General features: G+C 35.1%; 2 protein-coding genes across 3 annotated transcripts in view; both read right to left on the bottom strand.

Moving 5' to 3' along the window:
- Positions 1-21730, bottom strand: part of Chm (CHM Rab escort protein) — a 165679-nt gene extending 143949 nt beyond the window's left edge. The window contains exon 1 of one of the 2 annotated variants that reach the window (XM_005328844.5): positions 21649-21730. In XM_005328844.5, coding sequence (XP_005328901.2) covers positions 21649-21697 — 49 coding nt within the window. In that variant the 5' untranslated portion in view covers positions 21698-21730. Of the gene's footprint in view, positions 1-21615 lie in introns of both variants that reach the window. The other variant, XM_021728773.3, reaches the window with a different exon arrangement.
- Positions 5752-6211, bottom strand: LOC101970655 (UPF0235 protein C15orf40). Its single transcript, XM_005328843.5, has one exon. It carries the CDS (start codon positions 6164-6166, stop codon positions 5786-5788), a length of 381 nt encoding a protein of 126 aa, XP_005328900.2. The 5' UTR covers positions 6167-6211; the 3' UTR covers positions 5752-5785.
- Positions 21731-24804: the final 3074 nt, after the last annotated feature.

The raw sequence follows: 24804 nt of genomic DNA, 5'->3' as shown, positions 1-24804 counted from the left end.
CTCCCATAAAGAAAAGTCAAACATGAGTTATAAACAACTCAGATCAGAGTGAAATCACAGCATTTCACTGGAAACACTCCACAAAGATCCAATATGATATGAAACACCTTATACAGTGCCTCTTGGCATGTTGCTAAAATTTGGTAAATGTTGAGTCTCTTCCCTCTTCCTCCTACTCTTTCAGAAAGATTAGTTATTTGAGGAAGAAAAAAAAAAGGTTATCACTTGCTTATCATTTATTTATCTTCAAAACTTTAACTTAAAATTATTCTTTTAAAAGCTCCTTTTATATATGTACACAGTTGAAAATCAAATATTTGTTATCATTTAAACATTTAATATTATTAAATTCATTAGAAAAACTGTGCTAAAGAACTTGGTCTTGCAATAGGATCACAGAAAACTTGCATAATTCTGATATAATATCAATAACGTGGATAAATCATTTTATTAAACATAGGTAAACATAAGATATGAAATTAGCACTTCATAAAAATTATAATGAAGGAAATTGAGATTAGCTTCATCACATCCTTCTCAGTAAAGGTTCTGTTTTAAAGTTGGCAGCTAGCAAAAATTACATATTTGATGTATGGAATGTTGCATGACCGTATACCATCATGTCTGGTCTTAATTTTCTGCCATTTTCTAAAACCTATCTAGATAAAATAAAGATATTTCACTATCAAATAAAGAACTAGGCTAAAATCAAGGTCAAAAAAATGGAATTAACACTGTTAAGAATCTTACCTAAAATATTTTCTAGGAATGAGAACACTGTTCATTCATTTTTTAAAATTCCCCTTTAATCCACATTCTTAATGTTGAACCTCATCATTTACAACTATAATATTCAGATTAATTTTCCATGATATAGTCTTAAAATTGTATTAGTATTTGGAATTGATTTTTCCTAACACTATATTACATAAGATAAAAATAAAATAAAGTACTTACACCACTCCCATCATATAGAACAATAAATAATAGATTCCCCTGACAGGACTCTGATGACCTGGCAAAGCCCGAGTGCTTTCAGCCCAAATCATATAAAACCATAAATCACTCTTTATTTTATAGAACATTTCAAAATAGATTCTTGCTTTCTACCTTGAAAATCATTTCATGTGTTATTTATAACTAGTGAAGACCAGAATGGAAAGAAAATTACATAGAACTAGAAAATTTACTGTGACTGCTTTTATAAAGAATAACTTCTTTTTTTAGGGAAAAAAATAAGAATTACCAGTAAGGAAAAACTTGTGAATACAAAAAACTTTTAGTGAACCACATCCTTTATTTTACTACTGAACCCTAGGTAGAGATCTTCTGCACTATTGTAAACAAAGCATAAACAACATTAGATACAGAAATGACTAAAGAGCAATTGCAAATGTAAAACTGCACACTTAACTCATGCTGAAGGCCACTGAAAAAAGATGACATCAGAAAATGAAGCAAAAAAAATGAGTTTCAAGTCAGATTCAAGTAGTGTTGCTGATTCCCAACTTGAATTTTTTTTTAATATTTATTTTTAGGTTTTAGGTGGACACAATACTTTTATAATTATGTGGTGCTAAGGATTGAACCCAGTGCCTCATGCATGCTAGGCGAGCTCTCCACCACTGAGCCACAATCCTAGTCCCCCAAACTTGAATTTTAAATTCAATGTTTATATTAAGTCTACACTTTAGTAGCTACATTATTAAAAAGGAAAAAAAAACTGCCAGGGAAGTAGCCTTGGGAACCACTAAAAATAGATAAAAAGCATCATTTTTAAAATAACAATCAATTCAACTCACTTTGATGCCTCACAAAATATCAAGCACATTAATAAATGTAGTAATGTTTAAATCTGTGGATTTTTTATAGTTTTAGAAAAATACTAACATTAAAATATTACTATTATGTAGAATTTGTTACTTTTAAAAAATTCAATAAAACATAAGCTCTTAGGAATAAGAACAACATTGTTTTAGTATTCCAAGTACTGAACTAAGAGGATGACTGGCTTCTCATTTTCAGGTTTACACTAAATAGCTGTGATATCAGAAAAGTCACTGTGTTAGTCAGCTTTGTGCTGCTCTGATCAAAATACATGACAGGAACAACTAAGAGGGGGGAAAATTTATTGTGGCTCATGGTTCTAGAGGTTCAGTCAACAGTCAGCTGGCCAGGTCCATTTACTTGGTCCCAAAGTAAGGTAGAACAACATGGTGGAAGTGTGTGGTGGAAGAGTGCTGCTCCATACATGACAGCCAGGAAACAGAAGGGGATAGGTGGAAGGGATCACAGGCAAGATGAACTCTTCCAGGGCATGCCCCCAGTGACCCATCTTCTCCAGCCACATCCCACCTGACTGCAGTTACCACTGAGTCCATTCAATTAGGATAGTCTGATTAAGTTCCAACTCCCACAACCTAATCGTTTTAACTCCAGATATTCCTGAATTAACATAAGAGCTTTGGGGGAATGCCTCATATCCAAATCATAATACTTATCCTCTCTGGAATTCAGCATGCACACATACACATACACACACACACACACACACACACACACACACACACACACACACACACTTATTAGATACAATGAAGGGGTTGGAATAAGTGGCCCAAAAATTTGTTATAGGTTCTGAAAGGTGAATATTAATATTAGATCAACAACATCTTGAACTCTATTTTTGGGCAAATGATATGAACTGAAAAACACAATAAAGATTCCAGGAACAGAGTGGCTGAATCTCCCCCAAGATCCCTCATTCTCTCCTATGTGGAAGGTAGAGAGAAAAAAAAAAGGAATTAATAAAGAAAAACTTGGAAAACAAAAGGGAGATCAGTAGAGGAGGAGGCAGGAGGAGGAGGAGGAGGAGGGAGGAGGAGGAGGAGGAGGAGGAGGAGGAGGAGGAGGGAGGAGGAGGAGGGAGGAGGAGGAGGAGGAGGAGGAGGAGGAGGAGGGAGGAGGAGGAGGGGGGGAGAAGGGAAAGAATTTTGGAATGAAGTTAACCAAATTATGCTATATACACATATGAATATAACACAATGCATTCTACTATTACATATAACTGTAAGAATCAATTAAAAATAAATAGATGGGGGTGGGGTAGAGTACTTTCCTAGTATGTGTGAGGCACTGGGTTCTAGTCTCAGCACCACATATAAATAAAGATCCATAAACAACTAAAATATAAAGAAAAAATTAAAATAAATAGAGTAGAAGAAGGGGATCAGAGTGAAAAAGGAGGAGGGAAAGGAAAAGTGCTGGGGATTAAAATGGAGAAAACTACATTATATGTATTTATGAATATGTCAATATGGACTCCACTATTATTACCCGGACTCCACAGGTAACATGTTTCATTACTTTGTGAAGAAAGAAGAGAAAGATCAACAGTAGTGAAGTTAGAAAAGCTATAACTATAAGGCAGTAATAAAAACATTTTTACACTTTTTTATTCATTATTATATATGATGTTATAGGTTTATTCTGACACAATTATAAAAGCATTATAAAAGTTTGTTCTAATTCAGTCCCCAGTACTTCCCCCTTCCTTTTCTCCCTCCCCGAGTTACCATCCCTTTACTCTACTGATCTTTCTGCTATGTACTTTTATTATTTTTTCATTAGTGTCTTGTGGAAACACATGAAAAACACTTTTAAAAGCAGAGAGTACAACCAGAATACCAAATCCACACACCTAAGGACAACATCTACAACAAAACTAGGTGATAAAATATCATCATAAACCCCAAAATACAAAACGGTTATTATAAACCACCACCAACTTTGCCCACATTGTATCAGAAAGCGTGCAAAGGGAAATGAAGGGAAGACAAAGAAATTTGTGATAGCCCTCAGAGCCAGAAAATCCCCAAAACTGTTATCTGGTACTCACTGGAACATTAAGAGACTATATGAACCAGGTGCAGTGGCACACACCTGTTATCCCAGCGGCTCAGGAGGCTGAGACAGGAGTATTGCTAGTTCAAAGCCAGCCTCAGCAATTTGGGGCACTAAGCAATTCAGTGAAACCCTGTCCCCAAATACAAAGAAAAAAAAAAAGGATGGGGATGTGGCTAAGTGGACCAGTGCCCCCGTGTCCAATCCCCAGTACAAAAAAAAAAAAAATGTATGAAAAAGTGGGAAACTTTGCAGGCTTCAACTGTAGATGAATGAACAGGGAATCTCTACCAGTGCTAGATTGGAGAGGGAAGAAGGGATGGGGCAAGATGACTCAGAAAACTGACAAACCAGAGACTCCCAGTCAAAGTCATACATAGAGGAGTAACTGGGAACCTCACACAACAGGGGAAATGGGGGCAAAGGAAAGAGAAAGCTCAGACAAAATTTGCAGAGCTTAATGGCCAATAGATCTCCGAAACCAGGTAACATGTTTTCATTACTTTGTGAAGACAGAAGAGAAAGATCAACAACAGTGAAGTTAGAAAAGCTACCCTGGCCCATACTCATTATTAAATACATAGAGAAAACTCATTTCACTTAAAAATCAGGAACACAAAAAAGATCTTGCTGAAACTCCATTCAAGGTACTTTCAGAAAAAAAGGAATACACAGCAAGATAACATTCCACAGACAATGAAAGCATGTCAGAAAGACATCCTCATGAATTGGATGAAAACATTTTAACATAATTGTGGTAATATGAGCCAAAGGAAATTAAGAAAATGGCAGCAGCACTGAGAGAACATCATAAATCACAATTAGAAAAGCTCAAAAGTGAGATGATTAGAGAACAGACATTTGAAAAAGAGTTGAAATAAGAAATTACTTTTTTAAATAAATTCAGTAATGAAAACTAAGCTACAAACTGTACAAGAGCAAAGAAAACACTGGGCATGAACGAAGCACAGGTGATGGAGGTACTGTGATTATGTTTAAAACAGAGAACACTCTGTCTTCTAGATACATTATGAAATATTTACACATAGAATGATAACTGGGATATCCTTCAAACTAATCCAGGGTTGGATGGTGAAATGAGGGAGAAGGTAAAGAATATACAGAAGAGTAGTTATAAACTGATACTTGTTGAAAATAAAAGATTGGTACATGAGAGATTATCTTACTCCATTTTTTAAAGGCTGATATTTTCCATAATAAGAACTCCAGAAAGTAGTCTGGAGAGTCCTCAAAAACTAGAAATGGGGGCTAGGGTTGTAGCTCAGTGGTAGAGCACTTGCCTAGCATGTATGGAGCAATGGGTTTGATCCTCAGCATCACATGAAAATAAATAAAGGTATTGTGTCCATCTACAACTAAAAAATATATATTAAAAAAAAAACTAGAAATGGAACAACCATTTGCCACAGTCATCCAACTCCTCAGTATACATATCCAAAGGATTTAAAATCAGCATACTATAGTGACACACCATATCAATGTTCATAGCAGCATAATTCATAATAGCTTAGCTATGGAACCAACCTAGGTGCCTTTCAACACATGAATGGATAAATAAAATATGGTATATATACACAATGGAGTATTACTCATTCTTAAAGAAGAATGACTTTATGGCATTTGCCAGTAAATGGATGGAACAGGAGATTATCCTGCTAACTGAAATTAGCCAATCGCAAAACAAAAGGTTGAATGTTTTATCTGACATGTGGAAGCTAACCCACAAGAAGGGGGTGAGGTACAAGTTCAGTGGAGTAGACAAGGAGATTGAAGGGAAGGGAATAGTAATGAGAGAGTAATAAGAGAGTATAATGAATCTGACACAACTTTTTTTTTTTTTTTACTTTTCATTTTTTTTATTTTATTTTTTTTCAGCTTCCTTTTTTAATTTCTCCAAGATTTCTTCTGCAGTTGTAGAGGCCAAAAGCTTCACCACCTTTTCACGAGATTTACCACCCTTATCCAAAACGACATCACTCCTCCTGAGTTCTAAAACCTTGGAAAGATACCGACAGAGCTCAGCATTAGCCTCTCCATCTGACGGAGGTGCTGCAATAGCTACATTTATGGCTTCAGTTGTCAAATCTGTTACAGCATTTTGTTTGGAGCCAGGCTTGGCATGGATGGATATGGTAACACAACCTTTAGGATCGACTGCCACAGGACCTAAGGGAGGAAGTGGTCTCTCTGCTTCCTTGCTTTGGCTTTTACTCTTGTTCCTCGCACTAGCTTTCTTAGGCATCTCGGCGCCAGAAGAGCTGACACAACTTTCTTATGTGCAAGTATAAATACATCAACATCATGAATATCCACAAGAAATTAATTTTAAACATAACTACAGGTAAATGGCAGAAAGATCAGCAGAGGGAAGGAAACAGGGGTGCGAGTAGGAAGGAGAGGTACTAGGGACTGGATTAGAATAAGATATATTCCATGCTTGTATAATTATGTCAAAATGGATTCTACCATCATGTATACTAAAAAGAACCAACAAAATAAACAAGGCTTAGAAAATAAATAATAAAATGTATTTTATTTTTTAAATTTTAGAGAGCCAATGAAAGATTGGGCCTACAAAATAGAAATTCTCTGAAAAAACAGATTTAGTGTTCAAGTTTTTATCTAAATTGAGCAAACTCTATCAACTCAAATTCTCTGAAAAGTTGTATTAAGCAATGTAAATAGTTCCTAAGACCTCATCCATGCCAGTAAATGAAATAAGTAGTTTCTATTATAATTAATTTTACTTAGTTTTCATTATGCTAATATTTCTGTTGTATCAATTTATGTGATCAAAATTATCTTCTCAAAGCAAAAGGTACTCCAGGTCAGCTCTCTTAAAACTGAACACATTATTTAAGTTGTGATGAGGAAAATAAAGTTTTTTTGTACAGAACACACTTTCTTATGTTCCACAGAAGAAACATGATATTTAATTATTTATAAAACTATGAGTCTAAAATAAATGAAATAGACCTCAAGTGTTCATTCCAATAATGTTATAAAATCACACAAAACATATTCTTCACCCTAATATAAAATCTTTTCAAGAAACACATTTTCTAAAATGTAGAGACAAAAACTTACAAACTTAGTATCCCTTATTCAAAATGCTTGGAACCCTCTAGAAGACTTTCAGACTTCTGATGTTTTCAGATGTGCAGTATCTACATATACATGAGATATGTTGAGGATGAGAGCCAAGTGTAAACAATAATTCACATGTTCTATACACACTTCAAACAAATAGACTAAAGGTAATTCTATACAATATTTTTACTGAGCCTACACTTTGACTGACACATCACATTAACCCAGATGTGGAATTTTTCACTTATGATATTGTGTTGGCTCTCAAAATATTTAGGAATTTGAATCATTTAGGATTTAAAATTTTTGAATTAAGGATACTCAACTTCTACCTATGAATTTGTTCTTTTTTATTCTTTAAGGTACAAACATTTCAAATTGAATATTAAGTGAAATTCCATTATGTGTTTAAAAGAAATCAGCTATACATCACTGAGAAAACACTGAAGATAATTATTCTATCCTGCACATTAAAAGGATAAAGAGTGATTACACTGAGTTTTTTTAAATAGGAAAATGATAAAATTTTGTCTAATTAAAGTTAGTTTATTGCATTAAGAATTTCTTATGTACTATTTCAAGAAGGATAAATCAAAATCAATGTATAATACTCATAAATCACTTTTGGTGAGTTTGCACTTTAAATTGTACATTAGAAATATTTAAACAGAAGCACAACAGTTAATTTTTTTTCATTTCCTCTCTTACATTGTAAATATGGTGTATTGCTAAAGAAAACATGTGAATCACCTATAACCTGGTCCCTATATTTTCATTTTCCCATGATTTTCCAGTTTTTTCCACATGTATATACATAGCAGCAGAGGATGAGGAAACTGAAACAGAGACGGTAAATAATTTGCCCAAAGTCACATACTCAGTAAATGGCAATTATGAGATCAGAACTTAAAGAATTTGTAGCATTATATCGCTTCAGTATTATATCTCTGTTTGTCCCCTCAAGTAATTTTATGACTATTTCAGTTTCCTAAATGACCTGATTCTAGGAAGTACGTATTCTATCTGGAGGATAACAATAATACTACAAAGACACATTTTCCTTTGGAAATGTAAGAAACCATTCAAAGGCATGTAGAAGGAATTAAATAATTAGAAAAAATCATTTTGTAGGCCCAAATTAAAATACTTATTCATATAAGGGTTGGTAATTAATGCTAAAACAATTATATGAATGGCTGGCATCAAATTTAACATTTGTACAGTAACAAATTTACAGTGTACAGATTATTTTCAATACAAAGGGAGAGAGATATCCATATCATAGAGGTATCAGACTGTCACCATCCATTCCAGGGTCAATCTTAACAACATTCATAGTTGATCAACAAGATATTACATTTCTTCTCATATGCTCCAACATGACATTCACATGACCTAAGATATATTCTAAACAAAAATGTTAAACCTCGAGTCCATCAAGCCTTTAACTTCCAGCTTACAGGGAAAACACAGGACCCAGAAATAAGTTAAATGATATTATAAGTAAGACAGTATCCAAATCCCAAACACAGGACATTCTGTAGGACCACTGACCTGCTATCTTCAACATTTATAATTTTTAAAAGAAAAGATGGACAACACTAGAATAAAACATTTTACAGGACAACAATTTAGAAGCAATGCACAGCCAGTCATGGTGGTGCACGCCTGTAATCCCAGAGGCTTGGGAGGCTGAGACAGGAGGATCATGAATTCAAAGCCAGCCTCAGCAAAAGTGAGGTGCTAAGCATCTCAGTGAGACCCTGTCTCTAAATAAAATACAAAACAGGGCTGGGGATGTGGCTCAGTGGTTGATTACCCCTGGGTTCAATCCCCAGTACCCCCTCCCAGAAAAAAAAGAACCAATGCACAATGCTGAACTTAACTCCATTATACATACCAGCTAAAAAGAGTATGGGGATGGTATTGGAGAAAATTAAATATGATCTGTATGCTAGATGAGAAAAAAATGTAGGAATGGATCACAAGATGAGGATTATTAACTGAAAACACTGCACAGGGTATGCACGGTATTTTCTTATTTTAGCATAAGTGTGTATGTTTCTGACAATATATATTTCCTGAGAGGTTTAAAAAAACTGAGAACCCAGGCTGAGGTTGTGGCTCAGCAGTAAAGCACTTGCCTAGCATGTGTGAGGCACTGGAATCGATTCTCAGTGCCACATATAAATTAATAAATAAAGGTCCACCAACAACTAGAAAATTAAAAAAAAAAAAACTGAGAACCAACAGGAAAACACATAAACTTTGGTAAGCCAGTATAACCTAGTGAGGTTGAAGATTTGCAAGCCTAGAATATGTATGATAGCAGTGTGAATGTGTGTATGAGGGAATTACAGAAATGTGCATTATATGGATGAATCTCACAAACATAATACCAAATCACCAAAAGCAAGTCATGCAAAGAATACATACAGTAGAATTCTGAAAGGCAAGAGTTACAAACAAGTAAAACTATGAATATATTGTTTAGAGATATTTGAACACATAATAAACCCACTTTACAAACTACGATATTAGAAATTGACAAAATTTACCATAATGGTTACAATTTCAGGAATGGAAGACGGTACAAAATGATGATAGAGCAAGCAAGGGGCTTTTGAAGTGTTAGTAAAATTCTTATAGTGTTTTTCTTTGACTGTATCCTACACATATAAGCATTAAGCATTAACTGAAAGGGACAATACTCAGAATCAAACAGAAAGCTGTGGACCAGATCCTGGGCCTCACTCTAAGTCTGAATATTCCACTAGGTATACAGCCACTCATCCTCCTTAGAAATATATGGGAGGGAGGGAGGGAAGGAAGGAAGGGAAGGAAGGAAGGAAGGAAGGAAGGGATTCTTTAATATATAAAACATTTTATTATTTTCAAATTTTACTCTAAGTAAAATAAGTAGCTTTAAATGGATGTCATCATCCTAACATCATTTCTACTGAACAATTTCTTTAAAATAAACTCTCAGATCTGGAGTTAGTGACTCTAAGGCAATGAACATATTGACTGTTACATTACTTTGCAATGTCCTAATATATGATAATATCAGTATACCAACTGAATACAACTTCATCAAACAATTAGTTATTATTTTCCATATAATTTTTAATGATTAGGTTACTTTGCAATTGACTCTAAGGTATTTTACCAGCATTTTATTCAATATTTTGATCTTCTTCTCATCTTAGTTTATTTAAATTTACACATTTATCTACAGATCTAAATATTTTCAAAGAAATTTGAAAGAACTCTTTATGTGTTATTAGGCTTTATGCATTTATAAGTGTCAAATAATTCCATGCTGGCTTTATTTTATTTTAGTTTGCTATTTTTCATAGCAGATGCTATGTTTCACACATTCAGATGTTTTCCTTTTTGAGTGAGTTCTATGGCTTCAAAGAGGGCAAGTTACTATTTCCCAACAGATCTGATGACCCACTTTACTCTTCCACTTTAACACACACTACACTGAAAGAGACATCTAAATTAGTGGCAGAAGATAAAGTCGAAAAATGGATCATACAAAATAAGGTAGCTATTTCAATTTGGTGGTATAATAGATTATCAGCTTAATGATGGTGGAATAGCTGGCTAATGATTTAAGGGGGAAAAAACTCATACTCTAAAACAAAATAAAAAAAAATCAGATAAATCAATATTTAAATCAAATGTTGAAATACTGAGCATGTGTAAGGCCCTGGATATGATTCCCAATACAGCAGGGGGAGAAAACAAGAAAAGAAATATTGAAAAAAGAAAATAAGTTATAATATATATTTAACCTCAATCTATGAGGGAAAGGCTTTCCATGAATATCTCCAAATGCAGAAACCATTTTAAAATCTTTGATGTATTTAATAACATAAAAATTATAAATTTTCATACTAGAAAGTATTATAGGAATAGAAGGCAAATTTTACTAATATATATAACAATAAGGACACAACAAAAAAGGAAAACTACAAGTAAATATCCTTGATGTACATATATTCAAAATCCTCAAAAAAAAAAAACACTAGGAAACCAAATTCAACAGCACATTTAAAAGATTATTCACCACAATCAAGTAGGATTTATTTCAGTGATAACAAAAATGATTCAATATACAAAAATCAATAAATGCAATATGCCACACTAACAAAATAAAGCACAAAAATCATATGATCATTTCAATAGATGCATAAAAAGCACTTGATAAAATAACATATCTTCATGATAAAAACTCTCAACAAATTAGGTAGAGAAGGAATGTACCTCAAAACAATAAAAGTGATATGTGACAAAACCACAGGTAGTATCATATTGAATAGGGAAAAATGGAAAGCTGTTCCACTAACATTTGGAAAAGGATAAATATGTCCACTTTCAACACTATTATTCAGGATATTATGGGAAGTGCCAGCCAGAGCAACTGAGCAAGAGAAAAAATAAATAGAAGTCATCCAAATTGGAAAGGAAGAAGCCAAACTGCCCTTGTTTGAAGACCACATGATTTTATATATAAACACTTTTGGAAATAGTAAAAGAATTCAGCAAAATTACAGGCTACAAAACCAAGACACAAAAACAGAGTATTCCTATATGCAAATAGTAAATTATCTGTAAAACAAATTAGGAAAACAATCCCATTTATAACAACAACAAATTCTCACAATAAATTTAACCAAGGAGTTAAAAGATCTTTGAAAAAACTGCAAAACATCAACAAAAGAAACTACATACAAGAAGGAATTGCTGTCTTTAGTATGTAACAAAGTATTACATATTGATAGGAAAAAATAATGATCCAACGGAAATGGGTCAAAATAATGTATAAAGGAATTATAGGTGACCAAGATGCATATTAAACATTCAACCTCATTTATTACATTAAAATTGAAATTAAAACAAGAAAATAATATTATTTTATTAACAAGATCATTGTGTAAGAATTTCCAATTTATGATACAATTATGTAAGATCTTACCATTGGGGAAAACCATTATATAGGGTCTTCCTATATTATTACAAGTGTACGTATGTTTACCACTATTTCCAAATGAAAAAGTTTTTATTTGTTGTTATTGTTTTGGGAGGTGGGTATCAAGGATTGAACCAAAGGCACTCAACCACAGAGCCACATGCCCGGACCTTCTTATATATTTATTTAGAGACAGGGTCTCACTAAATTGCTGAGGCTGGCTTTGAACTTGTGATCCTCCTGCCTTAGCCTCCCAAGTCACTGGGTTTACAAGCCAGGCACCACCATGCCTGGCTCCAAATGAAAAGTTTTTAAAATCAGCACTGAGAGAGATCATGTGGTTGACTTGGAATGATGCTTGTGAAATATTGTGAATAAAAAAAAAAAGTTTCAAAATACAGTCTAAAATAAGGTATATTTTTTATAAATAGAAGAACACAAACCCACTTCAATCTAATGTATGAAATATGATATGTCAAGAGCTTTGTAATGTTGTGAACAACCAATAAAAAAAAGAAAAAAAAATAGAAGAACACAAACACAAAACAAAGGTCTGGAAATTGATGCATAAAAGTGTCAGTCATTACACTTTTACTTTTTTAATGAGAGGGCCCTTGGAAGAAAAAATATATTATCATATACAGGCTGTCAATTAAGACATATGTTCCTATTGTAAATGCTAATAGCTATTGAAAATGGTAAGAACCAAAGAACAATTTTTTAAAAAGTCAGAGCTGGGGTCTAGCTCTGTGGTAGAGTGCTTGCATAGCATGTGCCAGGGCTGGATTTGATCCCAAGCAGATCAAATTTAACAAAGAAAAGAGAAAAAAGTTTCAGCAGGGTGTGCAGGCACATGTCTGTAATCCCAGCAACTCAACTAGCTAAAGCAGGAGGATTGCAGGTTGGAGGTAGCCTCAGCAACTTTAAAAGACTCTAACCAACTTAGTGAAACCCTGTCTCAAAACAAAACAAAAAGGGCGAAGGAGGAAGTTCAGGGGTAAAATGGCCCAGGCAACAATTCCCAGGACAAAGAAAAACAAAAACAAAAGATAATATTTTAGAAACTGAAAAATGAATCCTTGACCTTGAAAACTGAATTTGCCAGTGCAGAACACCAAAACAAAAATGGCAAGTCCTAGCATGTGCAGGGGGAGTATTTTAGTGGGAAATTACATACCCTGGAATCAATAAAGAATTCTTACTGAAACAAATTATATCTTAAAATGTGACTGTAGTCTCTGATTCCATGTTTTGTCTTGATTTAATAGCTGCAATTCTTTTTTTTTTTTTCAGTTTTAAGGGTTAAATACAGCCTGGGTATTCTGTTCATTTTTATCAAAAGGTTTGTAAACTGACAAAGATGTTACAAAGCTGTCAAAAAAGGGGTGACATGAGACTAATGTGTCACAAATTTTAATGACAACAATGATAACACTCGAAAATAAAACTATCAACCACAAGCCTAGAGGAAACGATTCTAATCTTGATTGTTATTTTTTTTTTTCAGTTGGAAGAATCCAACAAGCTCGGTGTAATATTTCAGCTTTAGTTGAAGCAACTTAGTCTTAACTTTCTGATACAGGCCAAACCTACATTTAACTAACTAAGGCTCAGACTCCATATTTGTAAAAAGGAAATGACATAATATTAACCACGAATAGGATTACTGTAAGATTCAAAAAAACAATGTTTGCAACAACAAACATTAAGAAAAAAGTTCATTAGTACCTTTCTAAATGTGATAAAAACCAAATTGGTCAAGTAGTACAATATTTCCAACTTAAAGCTCTTGGTAACATAAAATACAGGACAATACACGTTAAGCATTACACACTGGTCAAGATACCTTGGTCACTTATATTTACAAACTTTTTTTTGACAGCTTCTGTATGGTAATAGGCTAGCCCACATAATCATGCTCTGATTAATCAATATGTGATGAGTTATTGTCTTTTTTTACACTGCCCTTTAATAAAATTATTAGAAAAGCAAAAAGACAATAAATCAATCCTTAAATAAGTATCTCTATCTTGTTGGCCACAAATAAATGTTCCCAAGTTATCTCCAATCTCTCTACATTGTATATCATAAACTGGGCACTGTATAATTTTTAGTCTATTTTACAATTAAATCCATTTACATATATAACAGGCACAGGCTAACTTTTCAGTTAAAAGTCTTTACACTAAAATGCAATAACAGATGATTTAGCATGAGTAACAGGTCAATTTATATGGAATTATAATTGTTTCTGTGCATTGGGATTTTATGTTAAACATGAGAATCTGAGGGTGAGCAGCCACATTTGATTTTAATTGCTGCAGCCTGAGTTATCCAAAACACCATGAGAACACTGGAGAAAATGAGAAAATGACAAGAGGCATGGGAGATGAAAATGATGCTGCTGAGGGAACTGGTAACAGATGTGGCTCTCTCTAAAGACCTGCCTCAAATTTATGATTCACAGAGAAGTATAAGCAGTATTCAGAGAGTCTTCTCCAGAGTTAGATAACTCCCTTTACATTTCTAGGTATTGAAAGCAGAAAAGGTGTACTTTTCCATCAATAAATGCCTGCAGAAATGCTAAGCATTTTTCAGAATAGCAAAATCTGTAAGCTTTCTTTAGCTCCTTCAATATTTCTTACACCAAAAAGGAAATATATCATACAACACCCCAAGTAAAATGAACACTAAATATGTTCAAAACAAGTGATAAGTAAAAAAGAAATTAAATAAAAAAATAATAAGTAATGCAATGTGGTGAACAAAAAAGAAGAAAATCTACAAAACACCAGGTAAGGGGCTGGGGTTGTGGCTAGAGTGGTAGAGTGCTTGCCTAGCATGCATGAGGTGCTGGGTTCAATCCTAGCGCTACATAAAAATAAATTAAAGATAACATGTCCACCTAAAACTAAAAAAATAAATAAATAGTTTTAAAAACAGGTAAGAAATCTTATTGAAATAGTGGCAATAGATACACAAAGTTCTTTCCCACCAAGCAGCCAATGGGAAGACAAGAAGATGAATCAGACACTTGAATATTTTCATTACTGTCCATGGAAATTATGAATCATTCCTGAAAAGCATTCAGGCAATAGTAATGAAACTAAAAGCCACCGTATGGCTTTAGGGGCCATAAAGATCAACTACATTTTCTGAGCACTAAGCATTTTACATGAATTATTTCATTCAATCCTTAACACCACTCTGTAAAATTTATTGTATTGAGAAATAAAAAAGATAAAGCTTAAAGAGATTAAGGTATATACGTAAAATGGTCTAAGAGGCAAAGCTAGAATTCAAACTTAGTTTGTCTGATTCCAAAGCCACACTGTCAGTTGCTACATTATACAGCTCATGAGATTATATGCATACCAAAGTAAGTAAAATATATGGTATAACATTTGTAGAACTAAATGACTTCTAATATACTATTTCCCTCACACCATCTGTTATTCCAATATTCCATAGATTTTCAAGTTTTTGTCCTTTGCCCTACAAAAAAAAACTATGTATATAAATTAAAAATCATCCTTACTACTTACATTCTGATATAGCATGCCTTTTTAAAAGCTGTAATCCATTTCATAACCAACAAATAGGTGGCATCTGCAATTTAAAAAATAAAACCCGGGCTGGGATTGTGGCTCAGTGGTAGAGTGCTCCCCTCGCATGGGCAAGACGGGGTTCAATTCTCAGAACCACATAAAAATAAAGGCATTGTGTTGTGTCCATCTACACCTAAAAAATAAATTTCAAAAAAAAAGTAGGCCGGGGTTGTGGCTCAGTGGTTGAGTGCTTGCCTGGCATGCGCGAGGCCCTGGGTTCGATCATCAGCACCACATAAAAATAAAGGCATTGTGTTATGTCCATCTACACCTAAAAATAAATAAATAAACATTAAAAAATAATTTTAAAAAATAAATAATATAAAGGTATTGTGTCTAACCAAAAAATAAATAAATAATAAATCTTTTAAAAAAACGTACTCTAGACAATAAGGATATAGATATTTAGAAACATATGAGAAGGAGCACATACATCATGGGCTGTTAGAACCACACGCAGGCATCCTGCGATAGGATTAAATGAGATACAAATATGGGAAATCACTTATATTAAGACTGGCACAAATGGATATTTGGCAAATATCATTTTTCAAAACACTTAGTGCAATATTACCATTCCCCAAGATTTAGAGAAATGAAGCTACTCAAATACCATCATAACCATTATGTTTGTTTTAGTCAGTTTTTTCACTGCTCTGACAAAAAATAGTTTAGAGAAGAAAAAGTTTATCTGGAAGCTCACAGTTTCAGAGGTCTCAGGCCATAGACAGCAGGCTCCATTCCTCAGGGCTTGAGTAAAACAGAACATCATCATGGAAGAGTGTAGCAGAGTGAATTGGCTCGAGACGTCATATCAAGAAACGGAGAGAGAGAGACTCATCTTGCCAGACACAAAATATATATTCCAAATGCACTCCCCCAATGTCTACCTCCTTCAGCAACACCCTACCTGCTTTCAGAAACCAACCAGTGAATCCCAGTCAGTGGATTAATTCATTTATTAGGCTAAGGTTCTCATAATCCAAGCACTTCACCTCTAAGCTCTCACACATGAGCTTTGGGGGGAAACCTAATATCTAAACCATAAGAATGGTCAATGAATGAGCTGCCAGTCAAGGTTAACTATTTTAACATTTCAGTTCAAAAACATCAAGGAGGGGCCGGGGTTGTGGCTCAGTTTGTGGCTCAGTGGCAGATCGCTCACCTAGCACGGTGCTAGGTGAGCTCTAGCACGGGCGGTATGCTGGGTTTGATCCTCAGCACTATATAAAAATTAAAAAAAAAAAAAGGTATTGTGTCCAACTAAAACTAAAAATATTTTTTTTAAAAAAATCAAGGAATAGAACTGTACTCTATACATGAACTGCCATGAGAAAATAGCTTCTCATATCAAGAAAATGGCTTTTGGTGGAAAATTAGAATCTAAAGTACATTAACCACTGACTTGATTTCTTAAATGGACTATACAGAACAAAACTTTTCTTTTCTCGAGGACACAGGGTTATGATTAAGCACATATGATAGTAACTGTAGAGCTGGTAGACCCCTATCTTAAATATAACGCAACTCAAATCTCTCACTTTACAGATGAGCAAACAGATACACAAAGATGTTATGCAATTCCCCCAAAGTCATAGAGTAGGAAATCATACAATAGGAAGGTCATGTGATTACCACATGCCAGGCTGCCACATCTATTATTGTACTATGTTGAACACTATCTTGCAAGAAAATAAGGATTCAGGGGCACAGAACCCCTTATATTTGTTATTTTTCTTATCCCTTCTTTTTTCCATAACCTTTAGCAATAAAGTTCTTTAAATGTACCTATATTTTTATCTTCTGTAAGAAAATGATAAGCCAGCTTACTCCATGGCCCATCTTAGAGAAAGAACTCTGTAAGATAATGTGGTATACTTTTAAAAAAGAAAGTGATGCAGATTTAACCTCTGTACGGTCTTCGAAAGCAAGGATAAAATGAAAAACCCATGCTGTCTTAAGAATAGCTTTGGGGATGTGACTGTCAAGAAGTTGAAAAAGTTCCTTAAGAAAAATCAATACATAAACTTCAAGAGGACAAGGTATCAATAAATATGGGTGCTTGTTGCTACAATAAATGGGGTCAAACCATTGTACTACTTCATGTAGGGTTGCATCTTCCCTTTTCTATAGAGATATAAACTGTCACTTATATATCTAATAATATCCCCAACACAGTTTTTGCAGAAAGTGGTAACTTTCTCTATATCTTCAAAGGGGATAATTCTAATATGCTGAGCATGCTAGAAGTATTTCTAAAATAAGAATAAGTTCTGAGACCTGAAGTATTTCCCTATATATGAAGCATGTCAATATTATCACAAAGCTCTTAGATCTTGACTACTCCTCTGTTCAGTTCTGCTTTCTGCTAGAGTGTACAGATAAGTCACCTCCAATGAGAGGTTACATTATATTGGGGGGGGGGTGTGTACCAGGGGCACTAGACTACTGAGCCACATCCCCAGCCCTATTTTTTTTAAGAGAGAGAGAGAGAGAGAGAGAGAGAGAGAGAGAGAGAGAGAGAGAGAGAGAGAGAATTTAATATTTATTTTTTTTTAATTTTCAGCGGACAAAACATCTTTCTTTGTATGTGGTGCTGAGGATCAAACCCAGCGCCACACGCATGCCAGGTGAGCGCGCTACCGCTTGAGCCACATCCCCAGCCCCCTATTTTTTTTTAAATATATATTTTTTTTACTTGTAGGTGGACACAATACCTTTTATTTTATTTTTATGTGGTGCTGAGGATCAAACCCAGTGCCGCACAAGTGCTAGCTAGGTCAGTGCTCTACCGATAAGCAACAGCTCCAGCCCCCCAGCCCTATTTTGTATTTCATTTAGAAGCAGGATCTGAGATGCTTAGTGCCTCGTTTTTGCTGAGGCTGGCTTTGAACCAGAGATCCTCCTGTCTCAGCCTCCCAAGCAGTCAAATGGGATTACAAGCATGGGCAACCGCACCCGGCTTATAAGGATTATTTTTAATGTCCTTTATTCTGTTTCTTTCTATTTTTCCACAATTCAGGTACTTTATATTATTCTTCTGCCTTTGGTTACTCAAGAGATACTTTCTGTATTTTCTTAGTAGAAGGAAATGGGCTTAACTAAGAAAGTACATAGAATATTTTTCCCATGATCTCTTGAAAATGTGATCTTAAGGAAAACTTATACCTTGTCTTAAAGAAAACAAGAATACAAATTAGTCAAGATTAAAGGGATTTTTAAAATATTCTCAGATGATTCTACTTGAAGCAATTTTCCCTTGGCAGAACTTTAACTGTAAAAAGGAAAAATTATATCTCATAGCCTATTTCTTCATGTTTTTGATATGTGTATGGTAAATTTTCCTTTGTTAATAAAACTAAAATAACAATACACTATTTTTCCTATGATTTATACTAATAGTTCATTTAATAAATTAAACAAAAAGCAACAAGGCTACTTTTCTATTTTAGAAAAGAAACAATCAAATGCATTACAAATAATTCCCATTAAAGGCAATGATAGGGATATTGAAATTGTTTTACTTGGGAAATGACTTTCATCTAGTATTTCAAGTTCCATGTACCTAAAAACAATTCATACCATAGGGTTTGTTTGTTTGTTTGTTTGTTTTGATAGTGGGGGTAGTCAGGGACTGAACCCAGGGGCACTTTATCACTGAGCCACATCTACAGCCCCCCCTTTTTTTTAATTTTGAGGCAGGGTCTCCCTAAGTTGCTTGGCCTCACTAAGTTGCTGGGGCTGACTTTTAACTTTTGATCCTCTTGCCTCAGCCTCGGGAGCTCCTGGGATTTCAGGTGTACACTACCATGCTGGCCTCCTATCATAAATTTAAGCAATGTTCTTGGGGAAAAATAGTTATGAGGCACTACTGAGCAATATGAAAAGCTTAACTTTTAAGATTAGTTTCCCATAAGTTGTTCTCATACACTGAGAATTAATATTATAGTCCATAGAATGGTCTAAAATAAATCTTTTTTCCAAATACAAAAGAAACCTCCTAATGCAGTTTCCTGGGTCACTAATAGTATACTTCCTCTGTAGACTCAGAACAGACTACAAAAAGATAGGCATATTCCATATTTTTAACTGTACCAGAAAGTAAAACATTCATTAGAAGAATAAAGAGCACTTAACAATATAAATTAACATTCATCAATTAAAATTTGAAGCCAGTAAGAAAAATTATCTTGATTTGAAATTAAAAAAAAGAAAAAAACCCATGTTCCTAGGTAACAAAAAAGAAAAGCAAGAATATAGACTTCCAGTACAATATAAAATAACTATTGTAAGATAGATGTTTTCAGTTTTAAGGCAGACTAGACAGAAAATAAAATGAATACCTATTGGCTTTTTCCAGCCCTCACCCAGCATTTCTTTATAGCAGCCATAGCCAGGCTATCTGCAGCTATAGCCAGGCTATCTGCAGCCATGTAGTTATTTTCAGGCTGGGAATAAACATATCCTTGCTGTTCTGAGAACAGTTACTCAGGAAGTACGAGAATTTTTGGTTAACAACACCTTAAATGCTACCTAATGTGTCTTCCCTACATTCAAAAGGAGGAAACCAAGGCTCTGAGAAATTGTGTGGCTCATCCAATTCACATAACTAATGGACGAGCAAGATCTGAACCAAGTGTTCCCAATTATTTCTACTAATACAGGTCAACTCTGAGAGTCAGAACAACCGTTTAACTTTCTGGAATTTAAAGGGTCTTTGAGGGCTGGGGCTATATAGCTCAGTGGTAGAGCACCCACCTTGCACATGAGGCACTGGGTTTGATCCTCAGCACCAACTAACTAAAAAATAAAATAAAATAAAAAAGGGCCTTTGAAAATTTATCAGCTGTGTGATCTTGGTCAAGTTGGATTTCCAAGCCCCTTTTTTCCATTCTGTAAAATGTAGAGAATACTTATTCTAATCAGATTGTTGTGAGAATCACACCTGTCTTGCTAAGTGCTTAGCCCACTAATTAGGAAATATTAAGCATTTGAAGACAGGTGGCTATTGTTTTTACTCTGATCCTGGAAACATGGCTACTCTTACTGTTTTGGAGGACAAAAAACTGAATTCACTAACACAATGGAGAGGTTTCCTTCAGAGATACTCCATATTTAGGCCTACCACATTATACTGACAGGAGAAAATCTCCCCCATCCCATCCAACAACGGATTTCATCCCATCCAAAATTTATACCTTACCCCTTACGCTGTCAAGAAAAAAATACTAATCGTGACAAACGTTTTCTGCTACATGTTGTACGTTTAATTTGTCAACTAGAAATTGTAGGGGTGGGGGTGGGTAATGGCTCCACCCAAAACATGGAGAACAAACGATGGGAAAAGAAGGTCACAGAACTCTGGAGCTTGTTCTCAGCACATTTTAGTTGTGGGTGGATAGGTGGGCGGGAGAAAGCAAGATGATTTCTTCCAGCATCATAAAGCACGAATAATGGCTACTTCAACAAAATACAATTCTCTAGGTTTCGTAACAAACTAGAAAAGAATCTGTTTCCTTTCCCTTAGCAAATATGCACACGGGTCACAACTGATTATCATTCTTGTAAAACTGCAGATTAAGCTCTATTTCAGGTGCACTATACCATAGGATCACACAAATATATGAAAACATCCTATGAAATGGCGAGACAAAATGATGGGGACTATCACCATGAAATCTACAAGGAGGAACCCGTGTCATGCCAAAGGCGTCTCCATTGATAAAATCCCGACCCATCTGTTCTCATGACACTGCAAACCCACCTCTCTCTAAGGAAATGAACAGGAATCACCACAGCAACCAACCTCAGCAAACGGCATCGACCAGATCGACCCCTACTCAAATGGCGTTAAACACCGCGGGTCCAAGCCCCTCCCTGAAGCTGCCAAGTCCCGCGCTGACTCCAGACTACCTCACTTCCTTTTCGTCCTCCCTCTCATGCGCGACCCCCGGCACTCCTCGCCAACCCTTGCCACTGACAGAGAAGGTAGAAACAAGACAGACTTCGTACACTTTGTCTGGGAAGTACCAGGGCCACACATACCCGTCCCTATTACGATCACATCAAACTCCGAAGGGAGATTATCCGCCATCTTGAGAGGCAACGTGTCATGTGACTATTGCTTGTGGAAATGAGATCAAGTTAGGTATTCCCTGGGTAGGAGGCGGAAGGGAAAATAGTGCTTTCTGGGTATTGTAGTTCTTGCATGGAGGCTCCAGGTAGACAACTCCAGCGTTCGATTTGAAGTGTTTACGCAAATGTTAAAAGCTCCACTCACTTTCCAAGCTGAGTGCAGTAGCTCGTTTAACTCGGAGGTTTGAATTAGAAATGTAGAATTTTTACTAATTCACTAAGATGAGTGTGGGAAAATTTGGGTACCTCTCGACAAAGATACAGCAAGAATTGTTAGGAGGCCTGGATGGCAGGGTGAACATGAAAGGATCTTGCTCTGTTAACAAAGGAGGTTTACATTCCAGCCCGAAAATCTTTAACCAGCCGGTCAGTACTTTTCATTCCGGCCCCTGAGGCATGGTTTTTCTCATCAATAACTTTCATACTATAGTCAGTGTCTTTGTAGTCTCTATATCTCCCCAGTGAAAACCCACAAAAACCCTTGCCCTAGTTTAGCCACAAAATCTAATGGTGCCCGAATGTTCTAGTTAATACAAGCAGGTGTTCTAGCAATATATATTTGCAAAATTAGCCTTGCTATACAAGAATGGAGGAAAGGGATGTGAAAGCATAGTAGACGTTAAATGTTTAAGTCAGAATCTGATTTTCCGCTCAAATAAGACAAGTCCATGCAAGATTCTCCCATTAAGTTACTGCAAAAAATTATTTAAGTAAAATGACTGTTAAAAGACTCATTTGATGGGGGCCTTTAGGTTTTCTATACCAAACAGCTAAAATAGTTTTCTTGAGTATTCTCAAGTTTTTTTTAACTACCTACTCACCACTATTTAAAGTGTTTTTCTACCTGACAAACCCCAAAAGCAAAAAAAAAAAAAAAAAGTGGAAAAGTACATTGAAGTGAGGGGGATACTGTTGTGATCTCAGAAATTACTTCTGAGATTCTTTTATACTACTTTCAAAATAAACCCAGGAGACTTTTCAGTGGTGGTGATACTGCCATTTATCAGTGTCCAGTTCTGCTTCCTCACATGTTGAATGAAGTTTGAACATTAGAGAAGCACACAGAGTCAGGCATATAAAGCAGGGTTTATTTAAAAAGTAGTAAGGTAGACTTCTCCCAGGAGAGTGAAGAGGGCCATAGCTGGTATATTGATATCCCAAGAGTGAGGTGTTCAGTCCTTTTTATATGTCCTAGGCTTCCTTTGTTTTCCTCCTTTTTCCCCCTTATCTTTCTCCTTCCTGCCACTGTGACTACTAGGCTCAGGAATGCTTGGTGGGAGGGCCCAAAGGTGGGAAACTGGTGGGCTGAAGGGGGAAGGGCAAGAAACAGTAGCCAAGGACACATTAACAACCTTATAACTCCCTGTAGGGAGCAGCAGTTTCTGGGACAGGTTACCTTGGCAACAGGTTGGAGAAGGGGCAGGTTCTTGGTAAGGGTGGAGGAAGGGCTCTGAAGGAATTAACATTTCAATCCCTCAGGGCAGTTTCCAACTTTCCAGACTCCATCAAAATGGGCCTCTTTGATTGGACCTGACTTGATTTACCTATCTCTACTGACTACCTGTCTAATTCTGGCTTCAGTGGGACCTTCCCCTACACCACCTGTTCTCTGAGCTGCCTGTGGTCCCCCAGGCCCATTCTTTCCTTGCAGGTCTTTGTGATCATGCTGAAACTCATGTTTCTGTAGCATAGAATTATCTATTCTTAACATTAAGGAGGAGATATATTTAACCTGATTTGAACATTACACAATTTATACATGTCTCAAAAGAGCATATCATACCACATAAATATGTTCAATTTTAATGTGTCGGTGAAAAAATAAAATAAATAAAAGCAAAGAAGATTTTTTAGAGAACAACGAAATTTGGGGGGATTTTTTTAAAAATAAGTTTTGGTTCAGCTTCTGGCTCCTCCTCCTTTCATCTCCACCCTATATTGGGCCAAGTTTCCCTACATGGTGCTATTACTTGTCATAACCTACCATATTAAGCTGAAATTATTTACATTTTCATTCCTATAAGTTACACATATCCCCAAAAGTACAAAAACACAAACACAGACACTATAAAACCCTGTTTTCATACTAGGAATTCATTCAATGTTTGCTGAACTGAACTTACTGTCATAACAAATTATAAACCCGATGAGGACATGGACTTAGTCATTGTCTCCTTTATATCTGCTCAACACAATCATGTGTCTTGTATTTTTATGATGCTCCAAACATTTGTTAATTTTGAAATGTTCTATGAAACCCTTAAAAATGTATTTTTTGTGGATTTCTTTGGCTTTATTTCTGCCACATTTTCCCAGAATCATTAGCAATATTATAGAAGTTTATTAATTTTCTTTATAGATTATACTGTTGTACTAATTCTCTTGCAATATGGTCATCTGATGAATATTTCATGTAAAATAGGTTCCCCAGAGAAATATAATGTATTGTTCAATAAATCACTGTGTCATTTGCCTTAGAATGAAAAGAAAGTTTTGACTATTATCAGATATGAGCTAGATCTTATCTGTGAGATTCTTGATATACTAGTGGCAATGAAAATTAATAGATTTCCCAGAGTAAACAAGAAACTTCCAAAAATAATCTCTAAAACTGAGACTCCATGACTGGGGCTGTAATTCAATGGCAGAGCACTTGCCTAGCATATGTGAGGCCCTGAGTTAGATCCCCTCTGCCAGGGGAAAAATGTGAGATGCCACAAATAGATGGTTAAAAACATAATAAATCAAAGTATTACTTTGGAGATTTATTTATATACATGCATGTATATGTGTTACATATCATATATAACCTTTTCAATATGGGTATCTAAGTTTCTAATTTACATAAATTTCTCTAACGATTATACCATGAAGATAGAACTCATTAATTAATTTGTCCCTCAAATATTCCTTAAGCACCTACTATGTGCAAAGCACTAGTTTATAAGTTGGGACTATAGCAATGGAAATTTGCATCTAGTGGAGTAAAATAAAATAAATAAATAGTTAATTCTGTCGAACTAACTTTCCAACCTGGCTTAAAATTTGAAAACACCTTTTTTTTTT

Source organism: Ictidomys tridecemlineatus, chromosome X, assembly GCF_052094955.1.
Source record: "Ictidomys tridecemlineatus isolate mIctTri1 chromosome X, mIctTri1.hap1, whole genome shotgun sequence".
NCBI lineage: Eukaryota > Metazoa > Chordata > Mammalia > Rodentia > Sciuridae > Ictidomys > Ictidomys tridecemlineatus.
Note: the sequence above shows the minus strand (reverse complement) of the source record. Positions and strands in the feature narration are given on the sequence as shown.

What these genes read in the sequence shown, in the direction of transcription:
- LOC101970655 (XM_005328843.5), bottom strand. Translation starts at nt 6,166, where the DNA reads ATGCCTAAGAAAGCTAGTGCGAGGAACAAGAGTAAAAGCCAAAGCAAG.